The sequence below is a fragment of the Anser cygnoides genome, chromosome 5, assembly GCF_040182565.1.
Source record: "Anser cygnoides isolate HZ-2024a breed goose chromosome 5, Taihu_goose_T2T_genome, whole genome shotgun sequence".
NCBI lineage: Eukaryota > Metazoa > Chordata > Aves > Anseriformes > Anatidae > Anser > Anser cygnoides.
Window position 1 is genome coordinate 45009043 of NC_089877.1, and position 23967 is coordinate 45033009.

The window sequence follows — 23967 nt, forward strand, 5'->3', positions numbered from 1 at the left end:
ATCTTCTCATCAGTAACAGTCTCGTAGCATATAACAGTAACATATCATTTTTCCTCCACAGGTATCCAGGTATTACACAAAGACTTAGTGTACCTGGCATCACTTCATTTTACTGATAGGGAATTTGGTCTAGCCTTTTCAGCATGGCTGTGGGGCTGAATCCTCATATTAATTACGAGGAATATTTTGACTTGTATTTGACTGAAGAGGAGATTGAAGGACTTATCCTCAATTCTGGAGTCCCAATGACTTCTTGCAGGAAAATGACAGATCAAAATTTTCTATTAGCCTATTTCTACTAGCCTCTGTCTAATTTATTTTAACTGCGGCAACAGTATTTTTCTCAGCATTATTCAGAACTTCGTCCAGCCTAGTTAATTCCCTGGTAGTATTTTGCACTTTCAAGATTTAACCTCCATTATGGAAACTACCATTTTTTAGCTTGTTTTCTTTCAGTTTTCATATGGGAATAACATTACTCCGAGTCAATCCACAGCAGAAAGAACATACTTTGACATCCAGTAGCCAAAGTAGAGTAACTTTATAAGCAAGGCAATACCACTGGATAATCCATCATTGGGAAGATGTGCTTTGAGTCTCTGATTTATCACAGTTTTTCTATATGATTTTGAATGAATCATAAAGGATAGGAATGGATATGAAAGGGATCAAACTTAATAGAAGACAATATGCAGATACATAATGTGCCTTTTTCAGTACCATTCATTAGTGAAAGAAGTTTAGGTTTGAAGGCACATGTAAATGAATCTTGTTCAAAGCCTGCTGTGGAGAGCTTCTCCTCAGCCATCACAATGTAAATTCTCTTCACTCCAGATTTAACCAGGGACTGATGTTCACAGCGCTGAATGGACACCTAGTTTAATGTTTCTTCTCAGTTAGTGCAATATTTCACTTGATACCATTTCCAGGGAAATCATGTATTGTTTTTAGATGGAATTCATCACCATTTCTGATTGCCCAATTTATCCTTATTCATTTACGTACCTGTTTTTTTCTACGGCTTATAAAATATTTCCTTAGTCTGGTGTGTACATTGTTAAAGGTACTTGTTAAAGCTCTGTAGTAATAGCTTCCCACGTATCCTCAAGAATAAGCTGCAGCTGCCTCACCAAAGACACTTCAAAAGTGAAATCTCTGGATCCTGAATGTCTTCCAGAGAGAGAAGTAGTGTCTGGGATGATCCTGAATTATTCAGCTATCCAAGAAGTGGACATCTTTGTCTGGTTTCGTTTAGTGTTGTTTTGTTTACTGCTCCAAGATAAAAGCACAGGAACTATCTCTGCATGCAAGCTGCAAATGCAGGTTCTTCACAGCACTGATTTATGTCTGTAAGAGGAACAAGAAATACTAAAATAAGAGAGAATTTTGAGAACCAGGATCACTACACCACAATCAGAAGAGTTTTTCAATTGTTTGTAAGAGAAACCTTTTAACAGTGAATCCTCTGTGGTTTGGATCCTCCTCTGAGAAAGCAAGGGAGGAAGCTCCATCCATTGAGTCACTTATGGCTGGACACGGTGCACAACCTGAGAATGTAACACAGTTACGCTAGCTGAGGGATGAACAAAAATGGGGAATGTAGCCTAGCATGCAAGTGAATGAAAATAATGCACTGGAAATGGCTCCTGCTCATCTCTGAAGTTTACCAGAAATGTCTTCGTGTTAAAGAACCAAATATGGAAATATGTTTATGAGTAATTATGTATAAATGGAGGGGGTCATAGGAATAAATGCTAGTCATTGGTAAACTTGTATGTACAACTCCTACAGAGGATAATGTAGAGTCAATAGTCCTTTATGTGGTTACAATTTAGCGGCACCTAGGAGAATATTTTTATGACAGCCAAGTAGATACTATTTTTATTAAATATCTCAGTATGGCACACACCCCCTACATAGACATGCATTTCAGGTCTCTTTTAGGATTTGGGCATTCAAATTACTTCCTAAATTCTTCAATCTTTCCATGTAATTATCTCCTGTAACTTTTCTAAGACACAAGTTTCATATACAAACATACCTAGCAAGCCCTTAGCCAGCATACTTGAGTGTTGCCTTGATTTGTTTCCTGGATACATTCCAAAAATTAATATTAAATGGTGTGACAGTATAAGGTTTCTTGGGTTATACGTACCAAAAAGGAATATGGTAGTCATACAGTATTCATTAGCATTCTGGCAAACTGATATTTTTATCTAGCTGTTTTGTGGCTGTATATGCTGAAGAAAGGAAGGGACACTGAAATACCTGTGCTGCTTTCTGTTTGTAGATAAGCAAAAACATATGGACATTTTAGTATGCCATAAATACACAGTAAACATTTGCTGTATGGGTTTAGACCAAAAACAATAAACTATTCCTGCTCCCACTCAGATTATTGGACACAGTTCTGTTACTTAGTTTGTCAGTACAAGGATCTGGTAGTGGTTGCAAAATCCTTCAGGATTTAGAAAGATTTCTTCCCATGTGACTAACTCTTAGGATTAAATAAGTTTAGTTTTACATAAAAAGAAAAAAAACATAGCTGGTCTGATTACAAATGTCAATCTTAAGACCTTCAAAAAAACATATCGGCTTCTTCTGAGAGGAGAAGGAGACTGTTGAGTAGAGATGCACAGAAAGAATGCTTTCAGGTCAGTGATATTGGATGGGCTGCTTAGCTCTGGAAGCATCAAAATGCTCTTTGGTTCAGAATGTGAAAAGATAATAAGCTTATGGCAAACACCTGAAAAAGTCTTTTACCTCATAGCTGTGGCAGTTTAGCCCTATTATTTCCTTAGCTTCTGATATCTGTAAATGTGTTTTCATATTTTATAGTTTTCTAGCTACTCATTGCTATAAAGAAACCCCATTAATTCTTACATGCAAAACCAAACAAGGTGGTATGTGGCACTGTGTGAGTGGTGCCCATGTAGGCATTGTTAATACAGATTACTTATTTCTGTAGGTTCCTATGCATCCATAGGCTTAGGATGAGAGAGGATTTTGCCAGTACAAAGAGCTGGTAAAAGGAAAGTGATACAACTACTTTCCCTTCTTAGGCAATGCCTCTTTCTCTGTGTTTTTTTACTGGACCAGCTAAGCTGGCACTCTTCTGTTGCAATTTACATTGGTGCAAGTAGCAGATGAAAATCCCACAAGTAGATTTTTAGTCTGATTGGGGGCCTGGGGATGAGGAGTTGCCTTAAAGATTAATATTTTACTCCTATTAACCTACAAATTGTTTGTTATTTGTGGTCTATTAAGCATTTATTTGGCTCGATGTCTGAAAAATATTACTCTGAGAAAGGTTAAAAGCGTTCAAGAAGTGACAGGTTGCTTTGGGAGTTACTACCAGCAAGAAGCACCACCTAGAAACACCGTTTCCCAGATTCCTGCCAGAATCCCCCGGAGTCCATATTCTCACTGGGACCCTGTCTTGGAGAACAATCCTCCCCCTCTTCTGCCTACTTTCTCCCATTTTCCCCTTAAACCAGATAACTTTTTTTTTTTTTTTGACAATGCCTGACTTGTGGACAATCAGAAAAGCCATGTTTCATCTAGACCTCCTAGGGTTTCTTGCTGGATCTTCAGTCAACATGTAAGCATTGTTGAAAATTGGGTACACACTTAGTAATTGTTGTGGTCTTTACTGTGACGTTCATCCCAGAAAATGCCTAAACAGGATGACTGTCAGAAGGTAAGGAAGCACTGTATGTGGGAAGCACTGATGTATAGATTCCTTGTTCTTATATTCTTCACTAATCACTTTTCCATCTGTTAGAGATAGGATATTAGGCTAATTAGATCCCAAATTCGATCCACTTTAATAGATCTAGCATTTCTAGTGTTTATATTAGGAAGTGGTAAATTCACTAATTTTTAAACAGCTACAGAGTGTGCTTAACCAGTCTCCGTCTGTGTTTGTATTCTTTTGTGGAGAAATCATTGGAAATTGGGAAGATTCTTCTCCTCCTTGATGTACAGATACATGTATGAGGTGTGGATTTTTTGCAGAGCTTTTTTCCCCTTATCTGTTTATCATATATTTCTGCTACCAAAATATTCTAGCCAGAGCAGAAAATGCTGCCAACACCTCTTGAAGCTAAAAGCAGGTGCATAGCTAACAAAGCCCTATTTCTGTAAACATTTTACAGAAAAGTGAACACTTTTCAGTTTGATGGAAATTCTCTATTTGTTTCTTTTCACTGATGTTTTGATAGTATCAGCTGCTTAGAAGTATGTTATTAGCATCCTTGCTCAAAGCATATGGCTTTAAATGACCCAAAGAGGGTGCTGCCTGGTGTACAAAGTAAACTTACAAAGGTAACAGCAGTTTGGAAGGCTGGATTACACGATGGTGAAATGTATGTTCCTGTTTGCCACTGTCTTGTGTCCCATTCTAATTAGGTCAAAGTACAATAAATAAATAAATAAATATTCCGGCCTCATCCTATTTCTGCAATTGCTGCAATTAAAAATATAGAAAGAAATGAAAATACCCTGAATAAGGAAAAATGATCATATTATTTCCTGCTTATAGGCCATCAGGGAATCCTGGATATTTGTAGTGTATTGACAGTGTTGCTGGACAGCTAGGTAAGAAGTAGCTGGTACTGTCGGTTGTTAATGAGATATATTGATAGGGTTGTGTTGCAGTGCACGGTACTCAAATAATTTAGGTTTCACTGTGTTAGGGAAGAGATGGAGCCTGAAGACTAGAGTGGTAGAAGATACTGCAGTTCTAGATGATAGCCTGAACCCAGAGACAGTAATGCAGATCCTAATTTACCATCTATAATCTTGCTGCGTAACACAGAGAAATATTCATTGCCTTCAGCAGAAGCCTTTCAAAATGCAACTTAAAAACAAAAAGTGAGAAAATACAACTGTATAATTAAGTCTGATGAACAAGGGACTTTTTGAAAAAATACCTTCTTTTTTTTAATTGTGTAGTTTTTCATTTGAAACATTTGGCAATATGGCCCAATCTTTCAAGAAAGTCTATAACCCTTGATAGCATAGCTGCCTCTCTTCCTAGTCCTGTCCGCTTGAAGGTTTGAAAGTACAAAAAGGCTGCAGTGGCTATACTTTTTTAATCTTTGCTTTTCTGGGGAATAATTTGTAAATGTTAAGTAATAAAATATTATCTGTGTAGCTTCACGTGGGAACATTTGGCTTCCAGTTCTCAAATTAGAACATCTACTTTTGGCTAATAAGGGCTAGATTTTGAAAAGACTTGGGAGGTTTTTTCTGTAATCAGCAGTAATTGCTGGACCCAGATTTTCCAAAACACACTGTTTCTGTTCAAGCACCTATGCATTTACCAAGTGGGGAAAGAATTGCTTAGCACTCTTAAATCCTCTTTAGAGCCTAACAAACATCAAGATTTCCTTCTCAAAATCTTGTCATCTCTTTAAGTGTCTCTGGCTCCAGTTGTGGTTCTTTAGTCCTTTTGATCTTTCAGGCAGTAGAAGGCTTTTCAAGGCCCTCACGCAATGAGTTAGGCATTTATTGTCAAATAGGGCATAAGTATTTACTTAAGTGGCCTGACATAGACTTCACAGTTGGCAACCAGACCCCATGCCTTCCGGTCTGTTTTGCATCAAAGAGAAGGCACTCGGTTCTAATGTGCTGAAGGGGGACATTTCACTGCTCTGAAAATCCAGCTGCAAGTCACGACAGATACTGATTAAAATTCAAAGCTTAAATGCCTCATTGTGAAACTCCCAAAGTACAATTAAACCAGAGGCTGAGAATCCTGGTAGGGAGTGGTGTCCAGGGACACTAACCTTGAAACGTGACCAAATAAAAATTCCCAGTGAGGTCTGCAGAGGCCTCACTTCTGTCACTGTTTTCTATTCATAGCCAGTCTTTTCTGATCCACAAATGAATGCCCAAAAATATCCTATGTAGGCCAATATTTTGCTTCCTGTAACCTGCACATTCTGTCCCTGAGACTACCCTGACCAGGTTTCCTCTTCCTTGGTTGAACAACTTCCCTTTCTAACATGCTTTCTGGAGGGATGTAGTAGATAGTTCCAGTGCAGTCTTCCAGCACAGGCATAGTACATTCTAGCTATGGAAGCACTGTGCTAGTATTCAGCACAACCTCATCACTTCTGAAGTAGGAGCTGAGGGTCTTCTCATATAACTCCTCTCAGAACTGGACACTTTTCAGTAATGTATCTAAGAACAAACTGGGCTATTTTTTTTAGTCATTTATTCTTATTCCACGTTCCCCAGAATTAATACTGAACTCTTAGTGGTTTAGAGGTACTATTTCCCCTCGCGTTAATAAGTACCAAAGCATCCTACCAGTTTGTTATTATCAAATTTATACAAAAGAGCCACTGACAATATTTGCAAGGTGGATAGCCCCATTCTTCCCAGAAATTCAAGATAGTCACACACTTCCACTGACTGGTGGTAGCATGACCTTTAAGAATGGTTATGAAGCAAAAATGTTGGCATTCCTGATGGAAACCTAGGGTACATGCAGTGCTTACAGTATGTTTTTCCTACCTCATGGAAAGATTCAGCATGGACAGGGTTCAAAGCTTTATATATAATGTTTTCCCTTTCCTAAAACATTAAGAAAAACAGGCTGGGACCTTGAGTTCCTTTTCAGAAGGACTCTGATGTCAGAATGATGGTCTTCATTCAAGAAGAATATGGACATCATGTGAAACCTGGAGAATTCAGAGGAATCTGAGGACCCATCAAAAACAAAGAGTATTTGGCATGCCGTTTAAGTAACTGATAGGACTGAGTAGTAATATCTTCTTGAACTATAAATTCTTTTGCAGCACAGGAGGAACTAGTCTCACAGTTTTAATGGTAACATTGGAAGGTTTGCCTATGCAAAATTATACGGTCTTATTACCAAATTCTACTAACTGTATTGTTTACAACTTTGAGTTGTCACTTACACCAGTGACAGGTTTGTTCTTTCAGACAGTTCATACCAAACTGATGCTTACCTCAATAAGTAGCTCAGTTGACCTTAATTCTGCTATCCTAATGTGGCAGTGGTGGGCTCCCCAAAGTGGTTGTGGACAGCATGTCTGAATAACTGCTCACCAACATGAACAAATATTCACTACAGCAACAGCGATTTCTAGCATAGTAGAGTACATTTATGAGAATTAATAGAATTAATTCTTCACCCTTTACTCAAGCTGATCAGCACTTACAGGTGATAAGCCCAGTCTGCGTACAAAAATACCCACTCATTTTGGGAATATGCTAGAGAATTAGGTCTAGGTTAAGGGCAAGTGTCTGGGGTTCTACATGTTCTGTGCATTTCATCCAAATACAAGATCATAGTTAGGGTGCAAAGTATGTCCCAGTATAGTTTATGACTTCTCCTTACCCTTTTCCCCTTCTGACCTCTCCTAGAAATGCAGAGAACCCGCTGGAATGTGCTTTGCCCTTTCTGGAGAGGCATGGAATGATCCCCCCCTGTCCGCTAGCCCCTCTCCTCCGCCCACCCCACTCCTTGCTTGCTGTTCTGTTTTTCTACTTTCCCTAAATGCAACTTACTTTAAGCATGCATTATTATTAACATCCTACAGTAAAATTAAGCTATTATATAACCCATTTGTCGATCTCAGCCAATTTCTTCTATCTTTTTCTATGTCTATTTATGACGTACATCCAGACTGCACGTCCTTTTTTTTTTTTTTCTCCTCTCCATGTTTATTTTAAAAAGAAGTGATGAAAAAAAGATGTATTAAAAAAAAAAGCAACACCGGAGGGTGGTGGGGTTTTTGGCCAACAATTGAAAACAAATTTAAATGAGAGAGGGAGGGAAGGGAATAGAATTCTTAAGGAAAAAAAAAATATCCAAATGATGAAAGTGTCCCTAGACTGCTTTGTCTGTTCCTTTTCAATGTGTGCATCCGGTTTGTTCATATTTGAAAGTGTGTGGAGTACATTTTCTTTAAAAAATAAAATTTAAAAACCCCACAATTGTTCTTATCTCCCTTCTTATTGGGAACAAAGTGCTTTTTCATTTTTGCTTTTTTTTTTAGTATATCTCTACATAGCTATATTTTGATGTATTTCTTTTCAATGGTTGAATTTCTATCTTAGATTTGGTTTGTTCCAATCTAATAATGAAAAAGAAACAAACAAAACAAAAGAGTTATGAATTGTTTTCTGCAATTTTTCCCTCTACTTCCCTCTTTAAATAAGGAACTACTTCACTGGCAGAATCCCACAGCTGTATTTTTGACATTCTACAGAGAATCTGAATATAAAAGCAATCTAATTTGAAAGTGGGGAAGGGGTGTGCCAACACCGTCATTACATTTGAAACAGGGATTTGATGTGCTCAATATATGATTGTCTCAAATTATTGAGAGTACTGATATTAATTTGGTGGACTTCAGAAGAGATGATACTTAGAAGAAGGAGGCTGTGGGTAGCTACAGATGAAGTTGTTCTAATTCCAATGCATAAAACTAGTTTCCTTGTTTTCTTTTTGTTTTACTCTCTGGTTATTATTATTATTATTAGTTTATGTATTTTACTGCTATTTTTAGTAGGGAAAAGTTTAAACTGCTTTTATAATTTGAGAACCTTTAATGAAAATGTAAATAATAATACTATAATTATTAATTTTTTGTAACTTGCATGTTGAAGAAGTTGCAGCTTAGGGTTTGTGAGATTGTCAATGTTAGAGTTCTGTTCTTTCTTTTTGTTGATGGGCATGAATATGCTCATTTGTTTTTGTATATTGCCCATCCCTTCCTTACAGCCAGAAGCTCTAATGCTGCTAGATCACTCCGTACCGCCCTTACATGGACATGGCAACTGACTTACACATTCACTCCCATCATCTTCATCTCCTGTGTAGTACACTCATAGATTTTTACACTCCCACTCCATCTACCCTAGGCATTTTTTCTTCCCATAAGTTCCCCTCTACCACCCCTTTCTTTAGCATTGTTAAAATTTTATGTGCAGTCATCCATTCCTTAAAACACACACACAAAAATTATAGAAAAAAAAAGAAAATGTTTAAAAAAATATATATCAAATTGACCAAAAAGGCAAAAAAAAAGAAAACTTTGCTTTTCAAAAAAACATTATATATGTAGATATGCAAACAAGCAGAGTAAATTCTATAAAATGTACAGGATTTTTCAACTGTAATATGCTAACAACTTTACATAAGATAAAAAAAATACAACCAAAAACAGCAGAAAAAAAAAGTTTGAATTTGTTAAGGTGCAAGATTTTTTTCTTTTCATGTTATGTGGTGTGGATGTATGTGTTGTTGCCTCCCTGTATCGCCCTTTGTTGTAAAACAATTATATTTAAAAAGAAATAATAAACATTTTGCTAAAAAAAGTTTTTAAGAAACAACAACGAAACAAAGCAAGTTACAAGAATGTGGCAATGCTACTTGTCCAAGAGCATTCTTACACAACTTTCTTTTGTAAATTTTTCCTTTCATGCCAAAAAACATGCGGGCAATTTGTTGATGTAAGTTGACTGTTATGAAATCAATGTGGTATGCTTTCTAAATATTTTTATGTATTTTTGATTACTTTTTTAAAGAATTTTTTATTATTATTTTCATCATTTTTTTTCAGTTCTTGTAGGTTTTAATCTTTCTTTAGCTGATAAAGTGAATGACTTATGTTTTTCCTTTCTCTGATCTTGTTGTTGTGGCATTTTTATTTTCTAGTATATGGTTTTGTTTTGGGAAAAGTATGTAAATTCACTTATTTATTTTTGAATCAGTTTGTATTTGCTTTTATGTTATGTGCTCTTTGTGTATTGTCAATTACTGGACTGTGTTCTGCATAGCAGGGGGTGAAGAAGTCTGGTAGTTTGCTCATATTTTTTATCGGTCTGTCTCTGTCTAGCTTTCTTTCCCCTTTCCCACAATGAACCACCAGTAGTGCTACTTTCTTTGATGCTACTTTGTATGTAGCCTGGTGTTGTAGCCTTCTTCAAGTAAAACACGATTAGACTTCTGTAGCATTTCAGTAGCTCTCAGGGTCTTGTTATTGCAGCTCTACGTCATTCCTACTTTGTTCTAATGAAAGTGTTTTATTTCTATTATTTTTCTTGATTGCTGATTATCTGCCTGATGTCCTGTCTAAATGATACTCTCAAGTGCACTCTTACCAAGTAAACTCACCCATCTTTTTATGACTAGTATCAGGCTTGCCAGTATCTTCCAGAAATCCTACATGTGGCAGACACTTCCCTACTGAAACTCACGTCCTGACCTTCTAAAAATTCAAACAAGGTTTGCATTGATTTCTTTAAAAAACAGTGAGCTTTTGTTAAAAGTAAGAAAAAGTTGTATTCCCTTATAAGCATTGCATATTTTCAGCTTTCCTGCATGGCAGTGCTGTACTAAGTACTTAGTAGGTATCTCAGGTTCAACTGTCAAGTCCCCTGAACAGCTAATGCTGAAAACAGAACAAATCATCACACTGAATAGGAAGCTGTCACCAATTAATCATAAGAGTTTAAAATAATGGTGGGAGATGGAAAAGGGCATGTTTCAGGTGGTTCAAAGCAGCTCAGTGTCTGGTACCAAAATACTTGTTTTTGCTCTAGAATCCTGCCTGCAAACACAATGCCTCACACCTGTTTCACTGAAACTGCATGAAGATGACCAAGAACGTGCAGCAACGAACCACAGCCCAGCATTAATACGGTCTTTGTGACCTCTCAAAGTCTGTACCTTCCTGTTGCTCGTGAGCCCTGAGTAATGCAATAACTAACATCTTTTAATATAGTTTTGTGGGCTTAAGAAATGCTGTTCAACCAACTCCACCACAAGAAGTACTGTTTTATCTAATCACTTTGAGGACACTATATTCTCCAAAAGGAAAATGAGATTTTTGAGATGAAATGCTGCAGTATTCCATTGTGGGAAAGATGTTTTTCTCTCTACTACTGACTGTCAATTGCAATTAAATCAGACTGCAAGGAGTAGAAAATATTAAGGATGTTCATCTACTAGGCTTCATGTTAGCATCATTTTTTCCTGTGAATATTTTTCCCCTTCTCATCCTCAGAGGACTCAAAGGAGAATTAAGTAAAACACCATTAGACAGAACTTTATGAACTCAAGTCATTTAATAGGAAATTATTTGCAGTTACTGCGTTCATACAGAGGGGAAAAAGGTAAGGAATTATTTTCTGTGGCAAGTATTTCATCCTAAATGTGGAGTCAAACTTCAGAGGAACAGCATAAGAATATAATGCAAATGACAAACTTTAGTTGCAGAGTTTGGATGTCCTTTTAAATCTCTTCAAAAAAAGCTGGAAAAGAGACGATAAGGGTGTGTCCCTTATGGTCACCATAAGGCGAATCTTCCAGGCTTCATCTTTGTGCTCCTATTGTCCTCTATCAGTTTGCTGCCTGAGACTCCAGTGAAGTAGACATGGCTGTGAAGATGAAAGCTGGCAGCTGCTTTTTTTTTTTTTTTTTGATGCCCTCTGCATTCATGACTCGCCCACAGCAGCCTCACAGTTCATAAGGCTTCTATTAAATTTTTAATACTCTGTGTTTTCCAGTGGCAGAGAACTTACTGGAGATCAGCCCCAGAGGTATGAATTATATATCTATAAATATACTCATACAGCTAAAAACAGGGCAGCTTCAAGGCTAAAGTAGACCTTTTATATCCCCACTGATCTTGGTAGTTTAAATAAATGCACAACTCTATGAAAACAGTGTATGGACTAGATTAAAGGGCTAACTTTTAAGGAATATACATGCTGTGTTTGTTTCATAAAATGAGAAGGCCGAGCAGAGCATGGGGCTGCTTGGTACAAAGTTTCCCACGTCACAGACTTCAGTTCTCACAGTGCTGCTGCTAGTTTGCTCTTCAGTATTTTATTTTTTTTTGCAATTGTACTGCCGATGGGCAAACTAGTCTTGTATCTGTATCACTGTAGAGGAAACCATTTTATCAGTTTCCCTTCCATTTAATTCTTGTCAACAGAAGCTTTTTAAAAAACATATTTCTTTTTGGGAACCATCCATTCCCTGCTTGGGAGAGTTAACACTGGTAACTGGTGCTCAGCAGCCAGCAGAAAAAATGAGGGAAAGAAAGCTGTAACTACCTGGAAACAGTCCATACCATCCACAGACAGAATCAAAGTCTCATATAAATATTTGTTTTGAAACCAGGGCCCAGCTGGGTGGCAATCTTGTCATTTTATTTTAAGCATAAAATAGTTTGGAAATTGAAACTGTTAGCTTTATTCAAGACTGCAAGGCATGAATTTAGTGATTGAAAAGCTTGGAGACACTATGAGAAAAACAAAACTTCAGATAGTAATATGAAAATAGGAAACCTGCCTGAAATGTATTTCCCTTCCCAATTGAAAACCCATGGATTTTCAGAGGCTCCTCCTTAGCTTTTTCCAGAGATCCAAGTCTTTAAAGCACTTGCCTTTCAGGATCCGACTCTCGTGTACAAAGAGACTTGGCAATGGCATTGCACTTTGTCTTTTAAAGCTTTCAGAGCTTACCTTTAAAGCAATGCAGAGCCCTGGGCAAGAGGCACCACTTCTCCATCAAAGGACCACTCGCTACATGCAGCTTCCTACTGTCTCAGCTGTCATTTTGTGAAAGGTGGTCCCCACTACACGCACACTTATCAGCTACCTGTCATCAGACTCCCTCTTGTGTTTCTTACAAGTAGAAATGTAGTAGCAGTAACACAGTTGTTTGGAGGGATGGTATAAAAATTTGCACTTGCTCTCCTCTATAGATATTGTGATCATGTTTCTCGCACGTTCCTGGGAGCTTTTCAGAATTTACATTTCCTGTCATCCTTAAATAACACTTTTCTTTTAGACTGGCATTTTTATCATGTCGTTTTAAAGGATGTTTTAACTCCTTTATAAATCACATATCCCAAGAAGTATTCATTGTGTGTGCATACTATTAGACATATAACTTCTATCTTGCTGTGTGTTTTGCATAGATGCCTAATATGCCAATAAAACTGAGGTCACATTTGACATTTAGAGTACTTTTTTCTGAGTTACCTTCTCCCACATGGCTTTTTTTTTCAGTCTTACAGCTTCTTTCAGACAGAAAGAAAAATCAAACATTCGAAGTGTCACTACCATCCTTAAAGCCAGCTACCTGTTACTCCCCTAAAGTTTTTTTTGTTTGTTTTTTGTTTGTTTTTTTTTAAGTTAAAATAACAAATGAATTCCTTAATGGAGAAGTGATTCCTAAAGAAGGACCTTTAGCAGTCTATTTCTGTAGTATACAGGCAAACATAGAATGGCTTATTTGACACTTTGGAATAAAACTAGAGATGAGATTAATTGTAGGGGAAGTCAAAATTAATCCAGCCTTTCTGGTATGAAAGTCATTTTTCTTCTTGCACCCGAAGTGAGATTAAAACTCCATAAAACTCATTCCCGATTCTGTCCAATTGTCCTCCATCCACCAGACTTGCTGGAATCAAGAAATTCTGATCTGCTCTCCATCACTTATGCGAAGCCTTATTTAACATAGCAACTCAAGCAAAGTTCTTTGACATTTCAGGAAGACCGTGATGGTTTTATTGTTGCAGTAGTCTTGATCATTGACTCAAGGCCTCAACAGCAACAAAAAATGTAGAGCCGTTACCTGTTTTTAAGGCAAGGCTTACTGGGGTGAAAGAAAGTTTTTTTCAAATTAAATGTGATATGTTTCAGATTCCTCCAAGGAAACTAATTGCAAATAGTACCAAAAAAATCCTCTTTGGAAGAAAACTGCCCAAAATATTGCCCCAGTGGGTAGCAGATGAGCTGCATACTGATGCTATGTGCTAGGATAATAGATTTTAATAACAGAGGCACTTCAAAGCTTTAGACAAATCATTAAAAGCTGCCAAACTGATTTTTTTTCCAATTGATGTCACAGATGGTGCATGAAATTCACAGATGAATACTGTTGTTTAACAGCAAAACACCGATCTTAAAAAAAAAAAAAAAAACGCTTAAAGGGACACTAGCTATCCATGTCTTTTTGGAACTTAAATTCCCCATGCATGCAACTTGATTTAATGTGCACTTAAATTCTTTGCTTTTTTTTTTTCTTCATTTTTTTGCAGACTCACAGATGGTATTTCCCTCTGAGGTGTACTCCAAGTTTGTCCTGAGACCACCTTACTTAGATTATAGATGCCCTATTCTAAACATGGATAGGGCTTCTAGACATATCTAAATCATATTACATGCTCCAGTTTCTACATTGTACAGAAACAGCTCAGATACATGAACACAAAATGCCGTGCAGTCACTTGGCAGACAACACTTTTAGCTTTTTCCATATTTTTTGATACACATATGATACTTATTTCTTCTACGTACCTTCAGTAAGAGAATTGGCATGAACATGCTAAGGAAGCCCAGAAAATGAAACAGCATATTCCAACTGGCCCTTTGTATCTTAATTTAAAAATCACTTAACATAAAAGTATGTTAAGAGAATAAGTAAAGTGCCACGTTCCTTATTTTGGCCTCATTTCTACCCTACTACCTATGAGTTAAATATAACTGTTTCAATTGATTAAACTGTCAGCACTTAGTTTCTCATTAAGTATAAGAATAAGCCATACTGCTAGTTCTGCTATCTAGATTTAATCAAACTGTTAAGTACCTTTTCAGTATATTGCTATCTTCAATATGTGATTTGTTCAAACATATTGCTCTCCAAATATATTTAAAACAGATTTTGATTTTATTATTTATAAAAATTCCAGGGACATTACTGGCAGTATTCAATAGGAAGAAAACAAGTTCATGTAATACATAGTGCAGATTGAAGAGAGCAAAAATTTGACCGTAATGCCATTCAGCATCATAACAATGCCAGACTGTTCATTAGTTATTACTAATACATAAGTAAAAGCCAGAGTTATTTTTTTTTTAGAATCTGAAACCCCTTTTGCATCTCTTTCCTTAAGCAACAGTGAATATAAATTAAAATTTTCCTATGCATTAGGAATACTTCATAGTGAGTTGCACTCCTTCCAACAGATCTGGATGACTACTCATGGTGTCAGATAAAATCTTCAGTATATATTTAAATCAACTAGCTTAAGTGGCTAACCAAATAAAAATGAGCAAGGGAAAATTTATACACAAACTTTCAAAAGCAATATGGCATGCCCGAAAATGTGTCAGCAGCCTGTATGTTAGCAGAAGACTATATAATCTGAACTCAGTGAATTAAAGAAATTAATTAAGCCTCCACATTGGAGTATAACACTGGAGTGTTAATTACTCATAAACTGAAAAGCAGAAATACAGTCATATTACAACGTATTGACAAATCAAAGTGTTGCTACTAAGAGTAGCAACATTGCAGCACAGCAACCAAATCTTAGAAATGACACCTCAGTTTTCTTGCTTCAGCTGTACTCTGGTAAGATATAGAAGTTGTAGCTGTAGCTTTGTTGTACTTCGGGAGTAGGCTATAAGCCTGCCTCATTTTTAGTCCCCTGTAGGCACTTAGCCACCATGCTGGGAAAAAGTAGCACTGTTCACAGCTATCTGTGTATCAAGAAGTAACAGCAGGTGTGAGGTAACCTCTGCAATGCAGGTTCAAGTACTAATTTGGGTCTTCAGAGCGTTATTTAGTTAGATCCTCAATTGCAATTATGTCTATCTTAATTTCTAATCAAATTATACTAAAAGAATATCAAGAAGAACAGAATGTCAAAACGATACGGCATTAGCAGCCCAAGAAGATGACAGGCAAGGGACGTGTCTAACGTAGAACAGAATGGTAAAGAAAGATTAAAAAGAAATGAACAAGCTTTGAGCAGAGCTCTGTACCTTCATGGACCCCAGTAAGTACTTGGTTCTTATTCCATCCCTCACTTTTATGAACCTTCCCACAATTTAAAAACCAGACAACAATCAAGAAGAAATGGATGAATGGGAAAGGCCTTGTGGAAAGGCTTTAGAAACTGCTACAGAAGGAAAAGCAGGCTTGAATGGCAGAGAAGAAATAACAATGTTGTCTTCAATGAAAAGAATCAGCGGGGAAAACTAAGATGAGCAGTAAAATCCCTCTAAGAGAATATTGCTGTATGGAGATCTGAAATAGTTCATTTTAACAGTCTTGTAACCAATTGCCTACGAAGATCACTGCCAAAAATTGGTGTCCACAGAGTCACTTGAGAGTATCTTCAAAAGCAAAAATTTGGGTCCCCCCAAAATTCAGAGCATTTCACTGTATGAAGCTAGCATAGGCTAAAAGAGAAAGGAAATGGAACATGCAGTTTATCTATGTCAGACACAGGACGGGAGGGAAGAATCAAAGGATCCCCCAGAAAATTATGTTGGTAGTGTAGCTGAGCAGCAAGTCTGATCCCTGACACTTTTTTTGTAATGCCCAAATCCTTGTACTGCCCTTGAGTTACGTGAATTGAAAATGGTGCATTGTATCAGTAAAATGTACTAATCTTCTGTTTTTTCTCTTTTCCATCCCAGGAGGTGAATTAGTTATCCCTCTACTTGTAGAAGACCCTTTAGATATCCCTCCTATTGCTACTCGTGCACCTTTCATTACACTTCCCCCTACCTTTCGCCCCCTCCTCACCATTATTGAGACCACCAAAGATTCCCTGTCCATGACCTCTGAGGCGGGGTTACCTTGCTTGTCGGACCAAGGCAGCGATGGTTGTGATGATGATGGCTTGGTGATATCTGGGTATGGCTCAGGGGAAACCTTTGACTCTAACCTACCCCCTACTGATGATGAAGATTTTTACACCACCTTCTCCTTGGTAACAGATAAGAGTCTTTCCACTTCAATCTTCGAAGGTGGCTACAAAGCACACGCACCCAAGTGGGAATCCAAGGACTTTAGACCTAACAAAGTCTCCGAAACTGGTAGGACTACTACCACGTCTTTGTCCCCTGAGCTGATCCGCTCCACAGCTTCGTCCTCGACTGGGATGGTGCCCAAATTGCCAGCCGGCAAAATGAATAACCGTGAGCTCAAACCCCAGCCTGACATAGTCTTGCTTCCGTTGCCCACTGCCTATGAGCTAGACAGCACAAAGCTGAAGAGCCCGCTAATCACTTCCCCCATGTTCCGTAATGTGCCCACAGCAAACCCCACGGAGCCGGGAATCAGACGGGTTCCGGGGGCCTCAGAGGTGGTCCGCGAGTCGAGCAGCACAACGGGGATGGTCGTCGGCATTGTGGCTGCCGCTGCCCTCTGCATCCTCATCCTCCTGTACGCCATGTACAAGTACAGGAACAGGGACGAGGGGTCCTATCAGGTGGACGAGACGCGGAACTACATCAGCAACTCAGCCCAGAGCAACGGCACGCTCGTGAAGGAGAAGCAGCAGAGTTCAAAGAGCGGCCACAAGAAACAGAAAAACAAGGACAAAGAGTATTATGTGTAAAAAAGAATACTTATTTATATATAAATATATAAATACTTAATGAGATTTAACTGAAATATCAGAACCATTGCAGCGAATGAGATTGGGAGATATCGTTTATGGGAAAAAGTATTGGGAAAAAAATAATTCAGCAGTGACTGTTAATGTCTCAGTCATCACTTGGAGTCAGCAAACTCTGCCCTAATGTATTATAAAGCACACTTAGCGTTCTGGAGATGGCGCATACAGCTCTGCCCTGTTAGTGAACTCGGACGTCTCCAAATCTCCTCCTCCGCTGAACTTTCTGCAAAGGTAGAAGACTTCATGGCTTACTTGTTTCATATCTCCAAGTGAGTCTTTAACAATGTTCGTGATCCCTGACTGTATCGATAATTTTTCAGTTTACTTATTTAAAAGAAAAAAATAAGGAAGGAAGGAAAAAGAAAAAAAATGCAAACATTATTAAACAACAAAAAATATCGGACAAACTGATCTGGCCATGTCCAGCATACATATAATTTTTCGAGATTGGAGGAGGGGAATAAATGATTTTGGAGATTGTTGGATTTTGGTTTGGTTGGTTTGGTTTCCTGGGTTGCTTTTTTTTATTTTTTTTTTTTGGATTTTTGTTTACTTTTGGGTGTGGGAGGAAAGGGTGGAGAGGACTATTTCGGGGGGGAGGGAGCATGAACTGGGACATGAGCTGAGAAGAAATCTCGGAAAAAAAATCCATAATAAATAAAGAGAGACTATTGCCATATATGAACTCAAAAGCTACCCATGGTGTTTACTCTGCATATCTGGTTGTGTTGTCTCTAGAATCCGTCGTCTTGCAGTAAGTTGCTAACAACGCAGTGAAGTGTGTGATGGGTGGTGATGAAGAAAATTGTCATGGAAAGCTGGTCCCCTTGGATCTGGCTCCAGTATTTGCAATTGAACTGAAGAATAGATGGTTTTGTGTCTGTTCTGATCAGAATCATTGGCTTTATTTGGGAATATCATTTAGTATGCATTAGCACAGCCAAACTATGGTTAAAGGGATTTGAAGATTCAAAAAAGAATGCTTAAAAATGGTTAGCCATTCTGAGCTGAGTATACCATGCAAAAACAAAGGAGCCTTCCTCCGGGTTCTGGTTCTGTGACTGATTGCAGAGCATGCAAAACAACAATAATAAATCAGTTTAATAAAGATATCAGAAAGACACCACTGGAGTTCAACTTGTGACAAGATACATAAAATGTCAGAAAAGCTAAACACTTGTAAAAGAATGCAAAAATGCATAGTGTTTTTTTTGACATGAAACTGTTTTTCATATGTAATATTTTAATTTTGTAGCTTGACATTTCAGATCATCTCTGTCTTTCCATTTGCCCTATTCTCCCTTTTCCTTCTCTTTTATATAAAAGAAAATAAAGCTGCTGTGACACACAAAATAATAAAGAAAAAGGAATTTAATAATATAATATATATATATACACACAGATATATTTATCATGGTATGTTTGATGGGACGACTGGAACAGAAGTTCTGTTATGGTCTTAACGTGCAATGAGAATGTTCTTGAAGAACAAAGTAAAAAGAAACAGACAACAGAAGCAAACAAAATGTGAAGAGAGTGTGTGTTTTAGCTTTGTCACAGTTATCTGTGTCAAAAAGAAAAAAAATCTGAAATTTTGTTTACATATTTTACTACTATTTTTTTTTTGCAAGTATAATTTCTATATGGATACCCTGAAGGTGTATATACTGTTTTATGGTTAAATTGGGAACATCTTTTGTTTTTATTTACGTGATTTAACTTGGTTGGTTGGTTTCCACATTTGCCCAATTACTGTGAAAAGGATTATCTTACTGTACAGAACAATAGCCAGGTGGTTTGATGGCTATGCCTGTCATGTGCAAAAAAAAAGCAAATGAGGGAGAGAGAGACAGAGAGGAGAACAACAAAAGCCAAGATGGATTGAGAACTCTGGAATATCAGAAATGTACACTTTTTCTGTATACAGATGAAAACTAATCAGCTGTTTAGGTTTAGAAATCTACTCTTGCTGGTGTTTATAAGTCGCATGATTATTTGACTTTGAAGAAGTGTCATCAAATACACACACGCACATGGGAACTTAAAAAAGAAAAACAGCCTTCTCAAACATTTCGAGAAGATGCTTTCATGTTAACAAATATTTTCAATGTGTGTATGTGTGCGTGTGTGTGGTGCGTGTGCGTGAGAGGTTGAGCTTTTTTTTCCTTTTTTATTTTTTATACTAAAAAGAAAAAAAAAAAGACAGGTTTTAAAAAGGTATGAAAGCACGATTTTAGATGACTTAACTGGCCGAAACTATATAAAGTTGATTATATCTTGATGTCTGTAAAAGATTGCTGTTCTTGGAGTCTTGGAGTCTTGTGAAATGATTTCCTGCTTTCTTTCTTCCTTTCCTTTTTGCTTTACTTTTTAAGTTAAGGGGAAAAATAATTACACTTTCCTTTTTTTTGTGTAAGTTTCTATTGGACAGTTTTTGGGAACATGTGCATTTCTGTATGTGGGCTTCTACCATATCCCTGTTGCTTTATGGAAAAACGTAAGAATTTTTATTTGAGTTATCGTGATGTTATTGCTTTTTTTTGCCCTTCTTTTTCTTCTTCCTTTTTGATTCTTTTTCTTTTCTTATTTGCATTTTGTTTAAAGATATGCTTAGCAATAAAATGTTCTTCCCAAAGCCCTGGATGTTACTGGGTTTTTATTTCCAAAAGGCTTAAGGGAAGTTCCAACCCTTTAAAGGTGAAAAGTAGTCTGCGAAACAAATATCCCACAGGAGTGTCTAACCACTAGATTACCAAATCATGTTCATGTTTGTTATCCTTTCTTTCATCCAATGAATCTTAAATCTTTCCTTTGCAGGGACATAAACTGTACTAGAGAGTGGGCCCTACCTCATATCACCCCCAACTCCTTGCCTCCCAAGACCACCTCAGTGCATAAAATAATAGTACTCCGGAAGATGGGTTGTTGTGACTGCAGACGATAAAGAGAACTATAGTTGAAAATTAAATAATAATCATCATCATCATCATTATCAAACCTTACTCAGCATTTGAAAGTGAAACACAGCCATTTTACCTTCAAGAAGAAGCTGTAGATGTAGATCTTTAGGGCAAAAATGGTCTGCTTTCCCACAGAACAGTGCAAGGTATTTGAGGGATAGGAGTTTGGACCTAGCCCATCCTCAGTATTTCCCTTTTGGCTAGCTATTTTGCTCACATTGTTGCATGGGTGAGAATACGCATGTGTATGTAAATGTGGGATTTTCTTGTCATTTAGCTGCTTTCAGTTCTTTTGTGAATTATGTTCTAACACCTTATAGATCCCTTACAAGGCTCTAAACCACAGGTTCTGGTCTAAACTCCTTTCCACACTTTTCCCTCTCCTAAAATCATGACAGTCCAGAGTGATGACTGGTACCTAATATTCCCAGTAGTGAAACAGTCAGCTGGCATGTGGAACATCGAGGTCTGAACTTAATGGTCTCTTTCTCATCATGCAGAAATTTCACTTATCACCAAGCAGTGGGTATTCTGAGAAAAGGATTTATTTTTTCTCAGTGCTTTTCTTGAAGCTTCATATCATTATGAAATGTTATTTGAAGCAAGAAAATTCAGCCTGAAATGCCCTAACCCTGTGGCTATAGCCGCTCTTTTTTATTTTCTCTGTCATGTAATGACCATTTTATTACTTCGGCTAAATGAAAGTGTCAAAAAGGAGTCTTCATTATTGCCTAAATGCTTATGCTTATTGCATGGTTTTGGATGAACACAAAATCACAGAATTGTTGAGACTGAAAAAGGCCTCTGGAGTTCATCTACTCCAGACGCCACCTCCCCAAAGCATGGTCAGCTACAGAAGGTTGCCCAGGGCTTTGTCCAACTGTGTTTTAAATATCACCGCAGACTCCACAGCCTCTCTGGGTAACCTGTTCCAATGTCTGACCAACCTCACAGAAAGCAATTTTTTTGTTCTGTTCAGATCAAATACGTTTTGATTTGTGCCCGTTGCCTCCTATCCTTTTGCTGGGCACCACAGAGAAGGTCCTGTCTCTGTCTTCTTTCTAACCTCCCATCTGCTATTTATTGATAAAGATCCCCTCCCTGAACCTTCTCTTCTCCGGGCTGAACAGTTCTGGCTATATCAGCCTCTCCTTGTACAACAGATGCTCCAATTCCTCACCATCTTTGTGACCCTTTGCTGGACTTCCTCTGGTATCTGAAAAATCTATAGCAGACACAGAAACCTTACCATGATCCCTGACCTAGGAATATAGCTCTTTTCAAGGACCAAGGCTCAGCAGTTGCTTCTCTTCCTGGCATTTTTCTACAGGTAAAACAGCATTCCACTTACTGTATCAAACACAGTGGGGAGGGAACATGCAGGATCACAAAGTTCTGTCGAGTGATGTGTGAAAACATATCAATAGTATGTGCTACTGTTCCTATTCTATCATGATAGTCCCTAGCTGCCAAGGCTGGCTTTGCTCCATAGAAGATAGTACTTGTATGGCAGAACAAATCACCACCTTTTCCTCCGCACATGCAAGCCATGACATAGAGAAGGAAAACAAGACTTGCCTTCCAGCTCTCAGCATCGCTCAGATTCCTGGGGTAACCAGAAGCACCCACAAGAAAAGAAAGACTATTGCCTGCTGCTCAGCTCCCTGGAAGGGGTCTGAGAGCACATTTGCCCTGGTTGCAATAAATTATTGCAAAACCAGGGGTGTCACCATAAATGCAGGAGTTTGGGGTGGGAGGTCTTGGCTGACTGAGTCTTACTCCCTCGTTGGTGAAAGTTTTCCAGAAACAACATTTGTTGGGTTATTTAAGAAACAAAATTAAAACCTGCTATCTAATTTGGTGGAACACTGCATTAGATAAAGCAAACTACCTCAATCTTTCTCCTCAGATCACGCACATTGCACAGTGCAGTATGTTCTCTCTGTCTCCAAAAGTTCCCTAAAATCTCCATTCCCTAGAGAACCTGTTCACATTGACTTTCTCTGACCAGCAAATATAGTGCCATTCAAAGTAAAATTCTGGTAAACATTTTAGTCTGCAGGGATTCAATGTTTATAAATTGGTCATGTGGATTGCATGAGGCAGGACTAGAATGTGCATATGCAAGAGATGTTGGACTGCATATAGCTGAAAAAGAGCTTAAAGGTATTAAAAAGTGGCTAATTCTTATAGAAAACAATGAAAATCAACTACATAAATACCTTTAAAAATTGAGGCTATTTTACTCTAATAGTCAGATAATATAAATCAACTAGTGTTAATTGCTTGTGCTTTTCCTGTGCCAAGTAGTGTAGGCAAGTGGTGGAGAAGATACCTCGACTCTGCTTTTCACATTGCTTACAGAACTCATCTGCTTTCAAAGTGGGAGTCAAATTCAGAGGTAGCTCAGGTCTGCTCTAAATTACCTGGAGAGAAAATCATTTCAACATGCTAGGGTAGAGCTATAGGAGCATGTTGTTTCCTTAAATTCATTTGAAGTGGACAATAGATAGATGATAGAGAGATAGATAGATAGATAAATTTGCACAATTCCAAGCCTTGTACAAAACCAACATAAGCACAAACCTGTACTCCTGCTACCAAGCACAACTTGAAATCATTCAACTTCAGCAATGGATTGGTAGTTTTCATCTACCACTCCATGCATCTCTTTCATCCACCTGTTCACAGAAGACGAACAAGGAGCAACGACCATGTGGAGCTGGTGAAATTCCAAGTAAGCAGCAGGGAAAAACTTAGGCATGCTTTTTTTTCAATCGTTTGTAAGCCAGGCACTATGCCTAACAGCTTTGGCTGGAGCACAACAAAAATTAAACTCACTGGAAAAGACTTTTAATAAAATATTGGTATATTTAACAATGCTGCCAAAGACTTTGGAACACTAAAAAAATTCACTTCGCTTTCAAGAGTAGTTACATAAAGTGTTAAAAAATACTGAACCACAAAATGTGACCAAATCATACCATGAACACAAAAGTGGAAAAGGTAGAAATGAAGGTTCTGTAAACCATCAGTAATGATATCCAAATATTTCCTCAGTTCAGATGGTTCTTCACAGTTCTCAATCTTACAGCTTGGTGCAATAATTTAGCCAGTATAACCATGTGGCGGTAAGAGCAAGTCTTCAGTAGAGTGACAGAAAGAGGTAAATGGGAGGATCTTTTACAGAGTGATCAGGAACCCCATTCTGAAGAACAGTTTCTAAGGGCTATTTGTAAGAGCAAACGAGAAGGGAAACATACACACATGCAGCATGCCACCAGGCACCTACCAAAGCAGCAGGTGAAAATGGGATTTTGATTTCCAAAGCCAAGAATGCAAGAGCTGAGAAGTGCCAGCACTAATAGTGTTTATGTAACTCAAATCAAGCCCTCTTGTCCATCTGCATTATAGACTAGAGTTTACTTGCATCGCTGTTTTCTCCCTCAGAATCCCAACCACACCCATGCATAAAGAACAGGACTCTGTCGGTAGGTCTATTTGGACTCTCTAAGTATTTGATCCCTGCCACT

At 37.8% G+C, this 23967-nt stretch overlaps 1 protein-coding gene across 26 annotated transcripts in view; it reads left to right on the top strand.

Annotated features, from left to right (window-relative positions):
• NRXN3 (neurexin 3) overlaps positions 1-19363 on the top strand; it is a 1012648-nt gene extending 993285 nt beyond the window's left edge. For 10 of the 26 annotated variants that reach the window (XM_048059889.2, XM_066997131.1, XM_066997133.1 and 7 more), the window contains one exon: positions 16489-19363. In XM_048059889.2, coding sequence (XP_047915846.1) covers positions 16489-17414 — 926 coding nt within the window. In that variant the 3' untranslated portion in view covers positions 17415-19363. The other 16 variants (XM_066997137.1, XM_066997138.1, XM_048059927.2 and 13 more) reach the window with 9 other exon arrangements.
• Positions 19364-23967: the final 4604 nt, after the last annotated feature.